The following is an 11,317-nucleotide window of genomic DNA, read 5'->3' on the forward strand; positions in this document are numbered from 1 at the left end:
TGTCATTAAAATATATATTAAAAAAAAATTTAACTCAACAATTCCACTAAAGTGGACATTAATCTAAATATCCACTGTATTATGTAGAAAATTCTACAAAATTGTTGAAAATAGATTATATAAATTGTAAGGTAATGTTCGAAGCACAAACCTAATATATTAGAATAATCGGTTTTTTGACTTTTTGTTTTCGGTAGTTTTAATTAGTTATATTAAAGTTGATTGATTACACTAATAATATGTTTTTTTATGGAGATTAATTAGTTATATTCAAGTTGATCAGTTACACTAATAACATTCTTATAATGAAAGAGTTTTTTTTTTTGAAATGCAATAAAAGAATTATATTCATATTAAATTAACTTTTTTGACCAAATATTAAATACATTGGGTCTATTTGGGACGAGGGAAGAGAGTAGACTAATTATTTTACTTTACAAAATTAAAGGATTTGTAAAACTTTTCCATCATTTTGCCTAATTATATAAAATATCACTTTTTATTATTACATTTTCAATTTTTTTTTCTTAATTAAGGTCAAAGAGGGCATAAAGTCAAACTGTCAAAAACTAAAATGAGAATAAAATTTATCATATTAAATATATATCAAATCAAATATAGAAAATCATCCTAACTTGTACTACATTGGGCCCTTCCCATTATTCCAGAAGAATCTTAATCATGAAATTGGAGAGAGGATAGAGCTGAAAAGAAATTAAAGGCACGAGACTTTGATTAAGAAAAGGACGTAAGAATTTTTCACAGGTCAGTAATAACATTTCTTTATTCCACCTTTGCATTCTTTTGTTTTCCACTAATAATCTTATAATCCATAAAAAAAGAAATTATAAGAAACGACGAAGTAGTAGCATCTATAAGATCAGTTATATTACAGCCACAAAATATTCCTTATATATTAATTTAAGTTTATGTGGTGACTTTTTTGGTTAAAAATGTGAGTTAATTATTACTAGTAGGACAACACTCTATAACACATATTTAAGCATGCATATAAAATCGTTTCTCTTGCATTTTTTGAAGATGTATACCCTCTTAAGAATAAAAATATGGGTAGAATGTTTTACAATTTAAAGCTAAAAGAGGATAAATTTAATTAGTATAATATTAATCTAATGATAAATCAATGATGTATTGGAAGAGTGAATCGATTAGAAGAATATTAATTCAATTTTTTTTTAAAATAATCATTAATTATATTTTACTTATATATCTATTAACTGAACTATAAATTATTAGAGTCCATTTGTTCTAAAACTGTACAGGAGTAAGGAAAAAAACATTTCATTGGAAGAGACTAATCTCAAAAACTTGAAAAACTATAATTTAAATTTTATTTGAAGAGAAGTTGATATTCTATGTATCCAAGGATCAAATTTACACCCAAAAAAAATCGTTTATATAAAGCGAACAACTCATTCATTTAAGATAATAAAATAAGTAATATAAATTATTAATCAAATGAATAGTTATTATTTTATGCAGATACATCACTAATTACATGCAATTATTATATCAATTATTGATCTATTTAATTCATCATCTACGGAATTTAGATAAATCAAATTAAAAAAAAAAAGTTGTAACAAAATATAAATAAATAAATGTGAAGCAATATATGATGTTTATAAAATAATAAGGTTCCATATGCACCCTCCTATTTGTACGGCATAAAATAATCATAATATATAGTTAGGCATTGGGGTTGAAAATGATGAAAATATGGAATGAGTTTGTCTTACTTCATTTGCATGTGATTCCGCTGTTCCCGCAAGCATATACAGCTCATCTTCCATCATTACCAATATACCATCATAATCATTTCATTTCAATTACCTTTTTTTTTTTGTGATTAATTTCCATCCTCTAACTGTTTCTCAAAACAACATCGTGATCATCAACATGTATCATATATGTTCCTTTTCTTCCTAACCATCCAATTCATCACTTTCTTAGACCCCATTGTAAGTGTCAACCATCAAATCCTCTGTTTTTAGCTTTATGTGTTACTACTATTTCTGTTCATTTGGATTTTTTATGTGTTAGTATTTGTTTTCTAATATGCTTTTAAAGACTTGGTCAGTGAATTATTATTTGGCTGGAGTTTAAACTGTTTAATCATGTTTTTATTTACTTTCAATGTTTTGGTTTGTATCATTTTTTGTTATATAGTCATGAGGTAAAGTGGTAAACCAAAAGAGTAGGTAAGCAAAAAAATAATTATGATACTAAAGTTATTTTCCATTCAAACATTAGCTGCTTAATTTGACCTTATAAAAAAATAATACGATGTATATAGTCTTGGTTAAATGCATACTGTATGTAGACTCAAACAATTGTTGATTATACAATATTATTTAATAATCTAATCTTCTTTCAGGTTTGTTTCATGTGAAAGTTGTTCTTTTCTCTTCAAGTCAAGAAAAAAATGGACAACAAGATGTTCCTGTTGTTCATTTTTTCAGCAGTGTTGGTTAGTGTTGAAGCTGAACCAGTACAAGATAAACAAGCTTTACTTGATTTCCTTAACAGCATGAATCATTCACCACATCTCAATTGGGATGAGAATTCTTCTGTTTGTCAAACATGGAGAGGAGTAACCTGCAACACTGATGAGTCTCGAGTCATCGCGATTCGATTGCCTGGAGCTGGTTTAAGTGGTTTAATCCCACCAAACACTCTAACTCGCCTCTCAGCTCTTGAAACCGTTAGTCTTAGATCAAATGGTATAACTGGTTTTTTCCCTGATGGTTTTTCTGAGCTGAAAAACTTGACAAGTCTTTATCTTCAATCAAACAAGTTTTTCGGACCATTGCCATTGGATTTTTCTGTTTGGAATAATCTCACTGTTGTTAATTTGTCCAATAATTCATTTAATGGTAGCATCCCTTATTCAATTTCAAATCTAACTCAATTAACTTCATTAGTCCTTGCAAATAACTCTCTTTCTGGTGTGATTCCTGATATTTATATTCCTAGTTTGCAAGAGCTTAATTTGGCAAACAATAAACTTAATGGTGTTGTTCCAAAATCACTTCTTAGATTTCCGAGTTGGGCTTTTTCTGGTAACAATCTTACATCAGTAACTACAGTTTCATCACTTTCTCCAGCTTTTCCTATGAAACCACCTTATAATGCCATTCCATCAAAGAAAAACAAAGGACTCAATGAAACTGCATTGTTGGGAATCATCATTGGTGTTTGTTCACTTGGATTTGCAGTGATTGCCGGTGTTATGGTTCTGTGCTGCTATGACTATGCAGCAGGTGTAGTTGAACCTGTGATGAAGTCAAAGAAAAATGAAGTTTCTTCGAAAGCAGAATCTTCCGGAAGCCGAGAAGATAAAAACAAAATTGTGTTTTTTGAGGATTGTAAGCTTGCATTTGATTTAGAGGATCTTTTGAGAGCTTCTGCTGAGATACTTGGAAAGGGTAATTTTGGTACAACATATAAGGCTGCTTTAGAGGATGCAACCACTGTGGTAGTGAAGAGGTTGAAAGAGGTTAGCGTTGGGAAAAGGGAGTTTCAACAACAGATGGAAGTGGTAGGGAAAATTAAGCATGATAATGTTGATACATTAAGAGCATACTATTATTCAAAGGATGAGAAACTTGTAGTATCTGATTATTATCAACAAGGCAGTGTTTCTTCCATGTTACATGGTAACTATGTTGAACCTTTTTCTCTTATATCCAAAAAATTGACAGTTATATTATCTTTAGCTTCTCTAATTTTTTTCAAATCAAGCTTATAAAATGAAAAATTGGTTTTCTGCAATCATATAGTTGGAATTATTTTTTTAGCATGTCTAAGTCACAAGATATGTGGTTGTACTTACAATGCTATGTTCTGCCTAGTATCTCACAAGTCACATCTCAATCCAACCTAGTAAACATTAGAGGCTAGATGAATATTTACCTTTCATTGTTGTAAATTTGTCCCCCTTTTAGAGTTGTCAAACATCTTCCTTATCATGTTTGTGAGTCAAGAATGAATCAATCTCCTTAATTGTATTTTATCAGCATTCCTAGAATAGGATAGACAAATCAAGAATTGATTTGTTCCCCTTAATTTTAATTATTAGTTGTAATTATCTGTACCTTTTTTTATAGAAATGAATATCAAAGCTGAAGGGGATCAAGCCTTAAATCGTTCACGATGTTTTAAATTTCCACCCTCTCTTCCTCACATTCTTTTGGCTCCTTCTTTGTCTTCAGGGATTTTTCAAATAAAAATTTTCACTTGACTATATAGGCGCATTAAACGAAAAATTGATTTTCTAATTTTGTATCTCCTTCCTTTGGTAACTTTAGGCTTTTTGCAAGAGAGAAATAGGTGAGAGAGAGTGTCTTATAGACAAATAGAAAGACAATGCAGTTCTCCGCCACAAAGGTAGAGAAACCCTCATTAGTTGTGACTTTTAAATAAGCTAAAATTAACATAGTTTGATCTATTTAACCACTAAGTTGAACTTGATATACAATATCTACGTTCAAAATCTCAAGACACAAACATAGAGGTCACATTATTTTACCATCTTTAATTACTTGATCAATTTTCCAACTTATGAAAGTGGCTAATGTAAGCATATGATTTTCCATCTAAATCATGAAGGCCAAAGAAGAGAAGGAAGAACTTCTCTAGACTGGGATAGCCGTTTAAAGATTGCAATTGGTACATCAAGAGGCATTGCTCACATTCATACTCAACAAGGTGGGAAACTCGTTCATGGAAACATAAAAGCCTCAAACATCTTCCTCAATTCACAAGGATATGGTTGTGTATCAGACATAGGCTTAGCAACATTGATGAGTCCAATTCCTTCACCAGGAACAAGAGCAACAGGGTACCGTGCTCCTGAAGTAACCGACACTCGTAAAGCGACACATTCATCTGATGTATACAGTTTCGGAGTGCTATTACTTGAGCTTCTAACTGGGAAATCACCTATATATACAACAGAAGGTGAACAAGTTGTTCAATTGGTTAGATGGGTGAATTCTGTTGTCAGAGAGGAATGGACTGCAGAGGTTTTTGATGTGGAGCTTTTGAAGTATCCAAATATTGAAGAAGAAATGGTAGAGATGTTACAGATAGGGATGGCTTGTGCAGCAAGAATGCCAGATCAGAGACCGAAAATGGACGAAGTTGTGAGAATGATGGAGGGGATTCGTCGTACCGAAAATCGACCTTCATCTACTGAGTCTAGATCAGAAGCTTCTACTCCAACTATTGATGCAACTTAAATATTTTCTGTTTCTACCTTTGTTTGACAGAGAGATTTTTTATTTTGTTTTGGTCAATGGTAGTTTTTAAGGTGTAATCAATGGATCAATTTGAACTATTAATATTAGTGGGGTTTTGGAGTCGGTAAAAAAAATAAAAATAAAAGTTGTGCTTGATGGTTAAGCTACCAGATTTAACTGATGGTGAATCATATTGGGTCCCTTTTGTCTGTGACTGATTTATTGTATTGTTTGGGCAGGGATTCTTCTTGACTCTTTTGTGTGTTATGCCTAGCTCTTACAACATTCCTAAGTCAAAGTGCTGTCTTGAGCTGCACACAGGACACTATTAAATTACTGTTCAGTGATTCACTCTTGGACCAATTTGATTGATTAAGACATCAAATTTTGATTTAAACTAGCTAATGCAACCGATTGTACTACTAGCTAATTTCTATGGAAGATGTTCTTCCGTCTCTTCAAAATTCTCGGCTTATTATTGGATTTCTAAATTCAGTAGTAAAAAATGAGATTAATAATATTATCGGAAGTTCAAATGTATTAGTGTTTTTTGTACATTTTATGTAAACATTGAGAGTGGATGAGCAACAACCTATTTCTTATTTCATACTACCCAAACATTTTCATATGTTGAGTTAAACCATGAGATTTTTATGGCTGTTTATCCGATACAGCTTTTTTAAGCTGCGCATTAAGCTAAGGTCTCACCTATTCACTGTCTTTCTACTAAATAAAAACTAAACAGTTAGTGTGACATTTTTCATTTGTTGGGAAGAAAAAAAAAGTTTTTATGTTCATTTGATGGAAAATAATATCTTTTTATCTTAGAAATAGATATAAGAAACCCTCGAGCCTAAGTATGATTACATAGGTGGTAAAAGTCTTTCTGAATGTTTCTGCATTTCCAGAATTTGAACTAAAGAAGAATATCTTCTTCTTTCCATCCTTACAATTCTTCACCTTACAAATACAAACTAATTAAGTTTGAATTAAACAGTTCAATCTAAAATGATAAGACTAGTGGTTAAAGAAGTTTGTTCTATAAGTTGACGGCTCAGATTGAATATCTTGCATCAACACTGCAGAATATTTTTTGAATTGCTAGGAATTGCAAAAAATTAACCTGAAGGCATCGCCTTCTATCCCAGAAACTACTGGGAAAAATTAAAAAGCAAAGTAAGCAATCACATTAAAGCATATGGCTGCAACTCCACTTGTACAGTTTATATAATCTTGTGAATGGAATGACACCGAATTGCACACATCATTGAAACATAATTTATTAACTTTATTGTATGACTAAATTAGAGACTATTTTAACTCATACTTGATACTTTCATCTGCCATCTGCTTGATGGCTTTGCACTTTGCTGTTAGAGATAAATGACGAGTTTGTTTATCCTGTGTAATCAGTTTGTGTAGAGTAATATGGTAAATATTCACACTAGATTTACAGCAATTTCATTCGAGTAGGCAGCTACTCAAATGAGACGATTAGAGACTGAAAATCTATGATGCCGCAGTGATTCAAATTGAAGAATATTAACATCAACATAGTAGGTGCATGTATAGGGATCTACAAGAGACAATACAAACAAGCTACAGGCGATGAAACAAACACAGAACTAACATTTTAGTTCCAAAACATTGATTTAATAATTCTATCATACACACAGCTGAATCTGGTTTTAAGCTGAAAACTTACATCACGTATACATTGCTTTTCTTTTGAAATTTCTGATACTATTAATCTTGGGAAAGGGAAAGATATGCCCAGAAGAACCTTTCCCACATAATCAATAAAAAATCATGTCCTGTACGAATCTCCTACCAAGTTTACAGACATCATCGTGAAGATACAAAATGAAATTCACTTCCTCAAAATTCTTGTTTTGACACCCCCTGAAATTTATTGAAATAGAAACAAAAGAATCTTTAGAAAATTGCAGCAGATAATACTATACACCACAGAAATACCAACGCACAAAACAGAGAATTTCTCCGTCCACACACTTCCCCCTACCTTCATAAAATAAAAGGAAAATGAAAGACTAGAACAAAACTTTTGCCACATACCTTCAACTTCCTCAAATTCAATTTCCTTAACCAAGTCAGATGCTGCATTATACTCAAACCTACAACGGGATTGCAAAACACGTCTTTAGAGATAGATCAAAACTGAAGAAAGTTTCATGATAACTGTTTATAACAATCTCAACAGAATTTAAAGTAGTACGTTTTAATGAAAAACAGCACAAAACACTAATCAAACTAAGTGCAACCCACTTTAAACATGGGGGAAAGAAACGTTAGAATAAGGCCTTAGTTATTACAATTCTAGTCATCTCATAAAACTCCTGGAGTTAAGGGACTAGAGAATGCAGCGCCAGTAGTGTTGGAGACATCTGCAATGCAGGAATGTCAGTGTACACAGGTGTCATTTCCACATTAGGACCTACCTTCTGAATTTTATGGCAACAGAAGAGGGATAGTAGTGACATGCATTCTGAACATAGATATTAGGAAATAAAAATGGATTAATGGAATTCCATACGAGTTTGTGAATGCAATGCTGGATGATACATAAGTCAATGGAGATCTTTAATAAACTACTTGAATTCCAATTAGCAACCCATCCTAATTCTCACACATAACCAATAACTTTGAACAGCTACAAGAGTCGTACTAGATAGAATCTTACAAGGCAACCTTTACGATGGACCAATGAAAAGTGGTCCACCAGTGCACAAGATGTTTTTAAGCATTGGATATTACAAGTTTTAATTGGATGGATATGATTCGTTACTGCAATCCAGTAATTGCACACCTTTGGAAAATTGCAGATACGATCCTAATCAATGACCCATTCCATGAACACTAAGTGAGTGGTAGTTTTGACAACAAGAAATGGTAGTGGCTTAAGCATACATATTATGGAAGAGGAAATGATGTGGTGGTTTTTGACTGATCATGTAATTCATATTAGCGAGCTTTGAAACACGTATAGAGGAAGGAATAAGCGGAACAGGTCATTGAGATCCATTACACCCAAATGAATAATTTTTCAAGAGGGGGGAGATGTGTGAGTATATTGCTAGTTCCTACATCCCAACCAATCATCAAACCATAACGGGCTCACCCAAAACCTCAGCTGAATCCACTGCGAAATAAGCTAAGCTCCATCAGATCCCATCCCATACAACAACCAATGTCTTCAACACCCTTGCTAGATGGCAGGACCAACAAAACAGCGGTTCCTATTTAGGATTTGTGAGTTTCAAATCCGTACTCTGAACCCTTCATACCCCTTTGCCTGAATTATGTTCAAGCTAGAAAACTCTGATTTAGGACATTTATATAATTTGTGGTTCATGTTTCTCATAGGGAGGCGATGCGGGAGAAGGGGTCATGAGATTTTGAAGCGGGCAAGATGAAACATAGAAGATATGATGGTGAGAGCTTTAGGCATGGCTTGAGGAGGAAGGAGGGATCTGAGTAAAGTGGAAGGGAGGAGAACACTGAGGGAAGTCGGAGAATGGGGATAAACCATTTTGCTATTTACCACTCCCTATTGCAACTGGGTGTACCCGGTTGCTTTAATGGTGCACTAGTGGACTACATTCCAAGAAATTGTAGTCCACACGCCCAGCTTACCATCCTAAGAAAGACAAAGATAAATAATGAGAAATTGTATAATAAATGGGACAACATGGCATTTGATCTTTTGGGTTCTACTTTTCTTCATCCTACCGCTAATTCCAATCAGTAGAACATACCAGAAGAATGCAGTTCAACAAAGCAAACATGTAACAAAGATTTGATGATACAAAAAATAAAATTTGTTGACGACTTTCAAGTGAAGGACTGCTTTAAAATCCCGAGCATAATTTCAAATGAAGGACTGCTAGAAAACTCAAGTGTTTGAAATTCCTAGAATGTTTGTATAAGAATAATTTCTAAAAAGTTAGGCAGATGTCCTTAAGGACCCATAGCAAAAGTTTTAATGCAGTCCAGAAATACATCAATATTTGTATATGGAAGACAAAGATGGTTAAGCAACAAAGGATGAAATAATCATAATGTAGTAGAAATAGATGTAATTGCAGTTACCTATTGGAAGAAACCACCTCAAGTTCATAATCAGATGCTTTCCTAGTAGCTTCAACAAATGCAGTGACAATTTCAGTCTTTCGAGCACTCGCTAATAGTAAATCATACTCTGTCGGAATTATGACAGCCAAAAAGTTATCATTTAATTTACTGAGACAAATCTTGTCAACAGCTGCAAGGGCTATCCTCCGTTTAAGGGAATCAATCTCTGGGTCAACAATGTAAATGGCAAAATCTGTAATTAAAAGAATGCGGCATTTCATCTTCCCTGAACTAGTGAACTTCAAAACTTTATCTGCAAATAGAACTTCCTGGTCTCCTGTAAAGAAGAAAACAAATATCATAAAAAAAAACAAAAAGGAAACTAGTCTTAAAGTAGTTTCTAATATAAGAAACTGATGCTACGAGATAATAATCTAAAGTCAATGTTGTCAATCAAGGATCACAAAAAATTGCGATTTGTTCAAATTCCGCTGCGCTATAGCCGCTATTAGACAATATTTTGTACTACACAGCAGACCGCAGAACAATAGCGACTTGTTCAAGTTCCGCTACACTTCAGTGCTACAATGCTGCTATTTAATAACACTATCTAAAATACTATATACATTATCAAAATGTTTCGAACAAAAGTATTCAATTGAAGGGTTTGCACACAATCCTAGGTACATCTTTATTTTTCTTTCAAACGCCTCTCAGAATCCTTAATTCAACAACCCTAATCAATCATTAATTAAATCAAGCAAGTGATTAAACAATTAAACGGCATGAGATTAGGTCGTTTCAGCATTGCAAAAGCATCCACAAATTACTTTTTTTTTTAATCAGCGTAAATGTATATAATAATGAACGAAATTAGTGGAATATGAATAATAAAGAAATGAAAAGAAAGGAAAAGTGGTTGTTGAGAGTGTGTGACCTTGCTTTTGCATAATCTTGTTGAGAAAATGGTAAGAAGGAACGTTGATGTGATCTCCCTTAGCGAGCTTCTTTTGATCGTCCGGTTCATGGGGTTGAACCGGAGAAGATTCGTCATCGTCATCGAATTTGGGGGTGCGATCATCGATCTGGCTCTGCATCGGCATCCTCAACCGTTCCAAAAGGGAGGAGGAAGGGGTTGGTTGGTTGGGATTACGAGTTATGAGTTGAGTTGAGTTGAGCCAACTCGCTCAGCTGCGCATGCAGGTAGAGTGGACCCCTCCAAATGGTTCTCCTGGCATTCACTTACATTATTCGTTATTATTACATTGGTCCAACATATGTTAGTTAAACAATACTAATAATAATAATAATAATAATTTTCATTAAAATTTTAAAGTAAAGATTATATAATTTATTTTACATTAAAATCAATCGCACTTTGCCAATACTTCAAACAATTGGTACAACTTCTATTTTTCAGTTATTATTTGATCGACTGATTATAAAATAATTTTACACAGACGGTGAATATTTGTTAATCTTTTAAAAAAATTCATATTATTATTTAGATGATTTTTTTAACAAATAATTTTTTATGATTTTTTCTTGAGAAATGTTCTTCCCTTCTTACTAATTCAACAAATTTTAGTATATATTTTGTTCGTCAATTAATAAATAATGTACCTATTGATTAGATTGAATATTTAATAACGTTTGTTTATATAATTATGATTAAGTTATTTGTACAACATCAAGAATAAATAAATAAAAAAGAAAATTGAGTAGTCATATTTTTACATGTCTTCATGTCTTCATCTCTAATATATTCTAATTGTTTCTAATTTTACAACAACAAAAAAACTTTGTTGCACTTTAAAACTTAAACGGCCCGATAGCATTCCATTGAAGCCCGTTTTTTTAATCACACAAAAATCCCTTTCAATAAAATTAAAATAAAAAAGCCTTCATTACATTTCCTAAACGGCCCAACAGCGTTCCATTCTTGAATTCTAACAAAATCT

At 32.6% G+C, this 11,317-nt stretch overlaps 2 protein-coding genes across 3 annotated transcripts; one reads left to right on the forward strand and one right to left on the reverse strand.

The window, feature by feature from the left end:
* The first annotated feature begins 1,750 nt into the window (after positions 1–1,750).
* On the forward strand, positions 1,751–5,516 carry LOC101496979 (probable inactive receptor kinase At4g23740). Of its 2 annotated transcripts, none has more exons than XM_004502548.4 (3): positions 1,751–1,982; positions 2,399–3,680; positions 4,633–5,516. In XM_004502548.4, exons 2-3 carry the CDS (start codon positions 2,447–2,449, stop codon positions 5,262–5,264), a joined length of 1,866 nt encoding a protein of 621 aa, XP_004502605.1. In that variant the 5' UTR covers positions 1,751–1,982; positions 2,399–2,446; the 3' UTR covers positions 5,265–5,516. The 2 variants fall into 2 exon arrangements, with proteins under 2 accessions (XP_004502605.1, XP_012571885.1); XM_012716431.3 differs by lacking the exon at positions 1,751–1,982 and adding an exon at positions 2,110–2,222.
* A 1,357-nt stretch (positions 5,517–6,873) lies between these two features.
* LOC101497538 (uncharacterized) lies at positions 6,874–10,618 on the reverse strand. The gene is made up of 4 exons (XM_004502550.3): positions 10,294–10,618; positions 9,375–9,693; positions 7,341–7,399; positions 6,874–7,166 (listed from the first exon to the last, which is right to left on the reverse strand). Exons 1-4 carry the CDS (start codon positions 10,457–10,459, stop codon positions 7,135–7,137), a joined length of 576 nt encoding a protein of 191 aa, XP_004502607.1. The 5' UTR covers positions 10,460–10,618; the 3' UTR covers positions 6,874–7,134.
* Positions 10,619–11,317: the final 699 nt, after the last annotated feature.

The sequence above is a fragment of the Cicer arietinum genome, chromosome 5 (assembly GCF_000331145.2).
Source record: "Cicer arietinum cultivar CDC Frontier isolate Library 1 chromosome 5, Cicar.CDCFrontier_v2.0, whole genome shotgun sequence".
NCBI lineage: Eukaryota > Viridiplantae > Streptophyta > Magnoliopsida > Fabales > Fabaceae > Cicer > Cicer arietinum.

Excerpts from the sequence above, each read along its gene's own strand:
- LOC101496979 (XM_004502548.4), top strand. The coding sequence starts at position 2,447 with ATGGACAACAAGATGTTCCTGTTGTTCATTTTTTCAGCAGTGTTGGTT. Across the intron at positions 3,681-4,632 it reads TGTTTCTTCCATGTTACATG|GCCAAAGAAGAGAAGGAAGA; the intron begins GTAACTATGTTG and ends TAAATCATGAAG.
- LOC101497538 (XM_004502550.3), bottom strand. The coding sequence starts at position 10,459 with ATGCCGATGCAGAGCCAGATCGATGATCGCACCCCCAAATTCGATGAC. Across the intron at positions 7,400-9,374 it reads GAGGTGGTTTCTTCCAATAG|GTTTGAGTATAATGCAGCAT; the intron begins GTAACTGCAATT and ends ATCCCGTTGTAG. Across the intron at positions 7,167-7,340 it reads TGAATTTGAGGAAGTTGAAG|GGGGTGTCAAAACAAGAATT; the intron begins GTATGTGGCAAA and ends AATAAATTTCAG.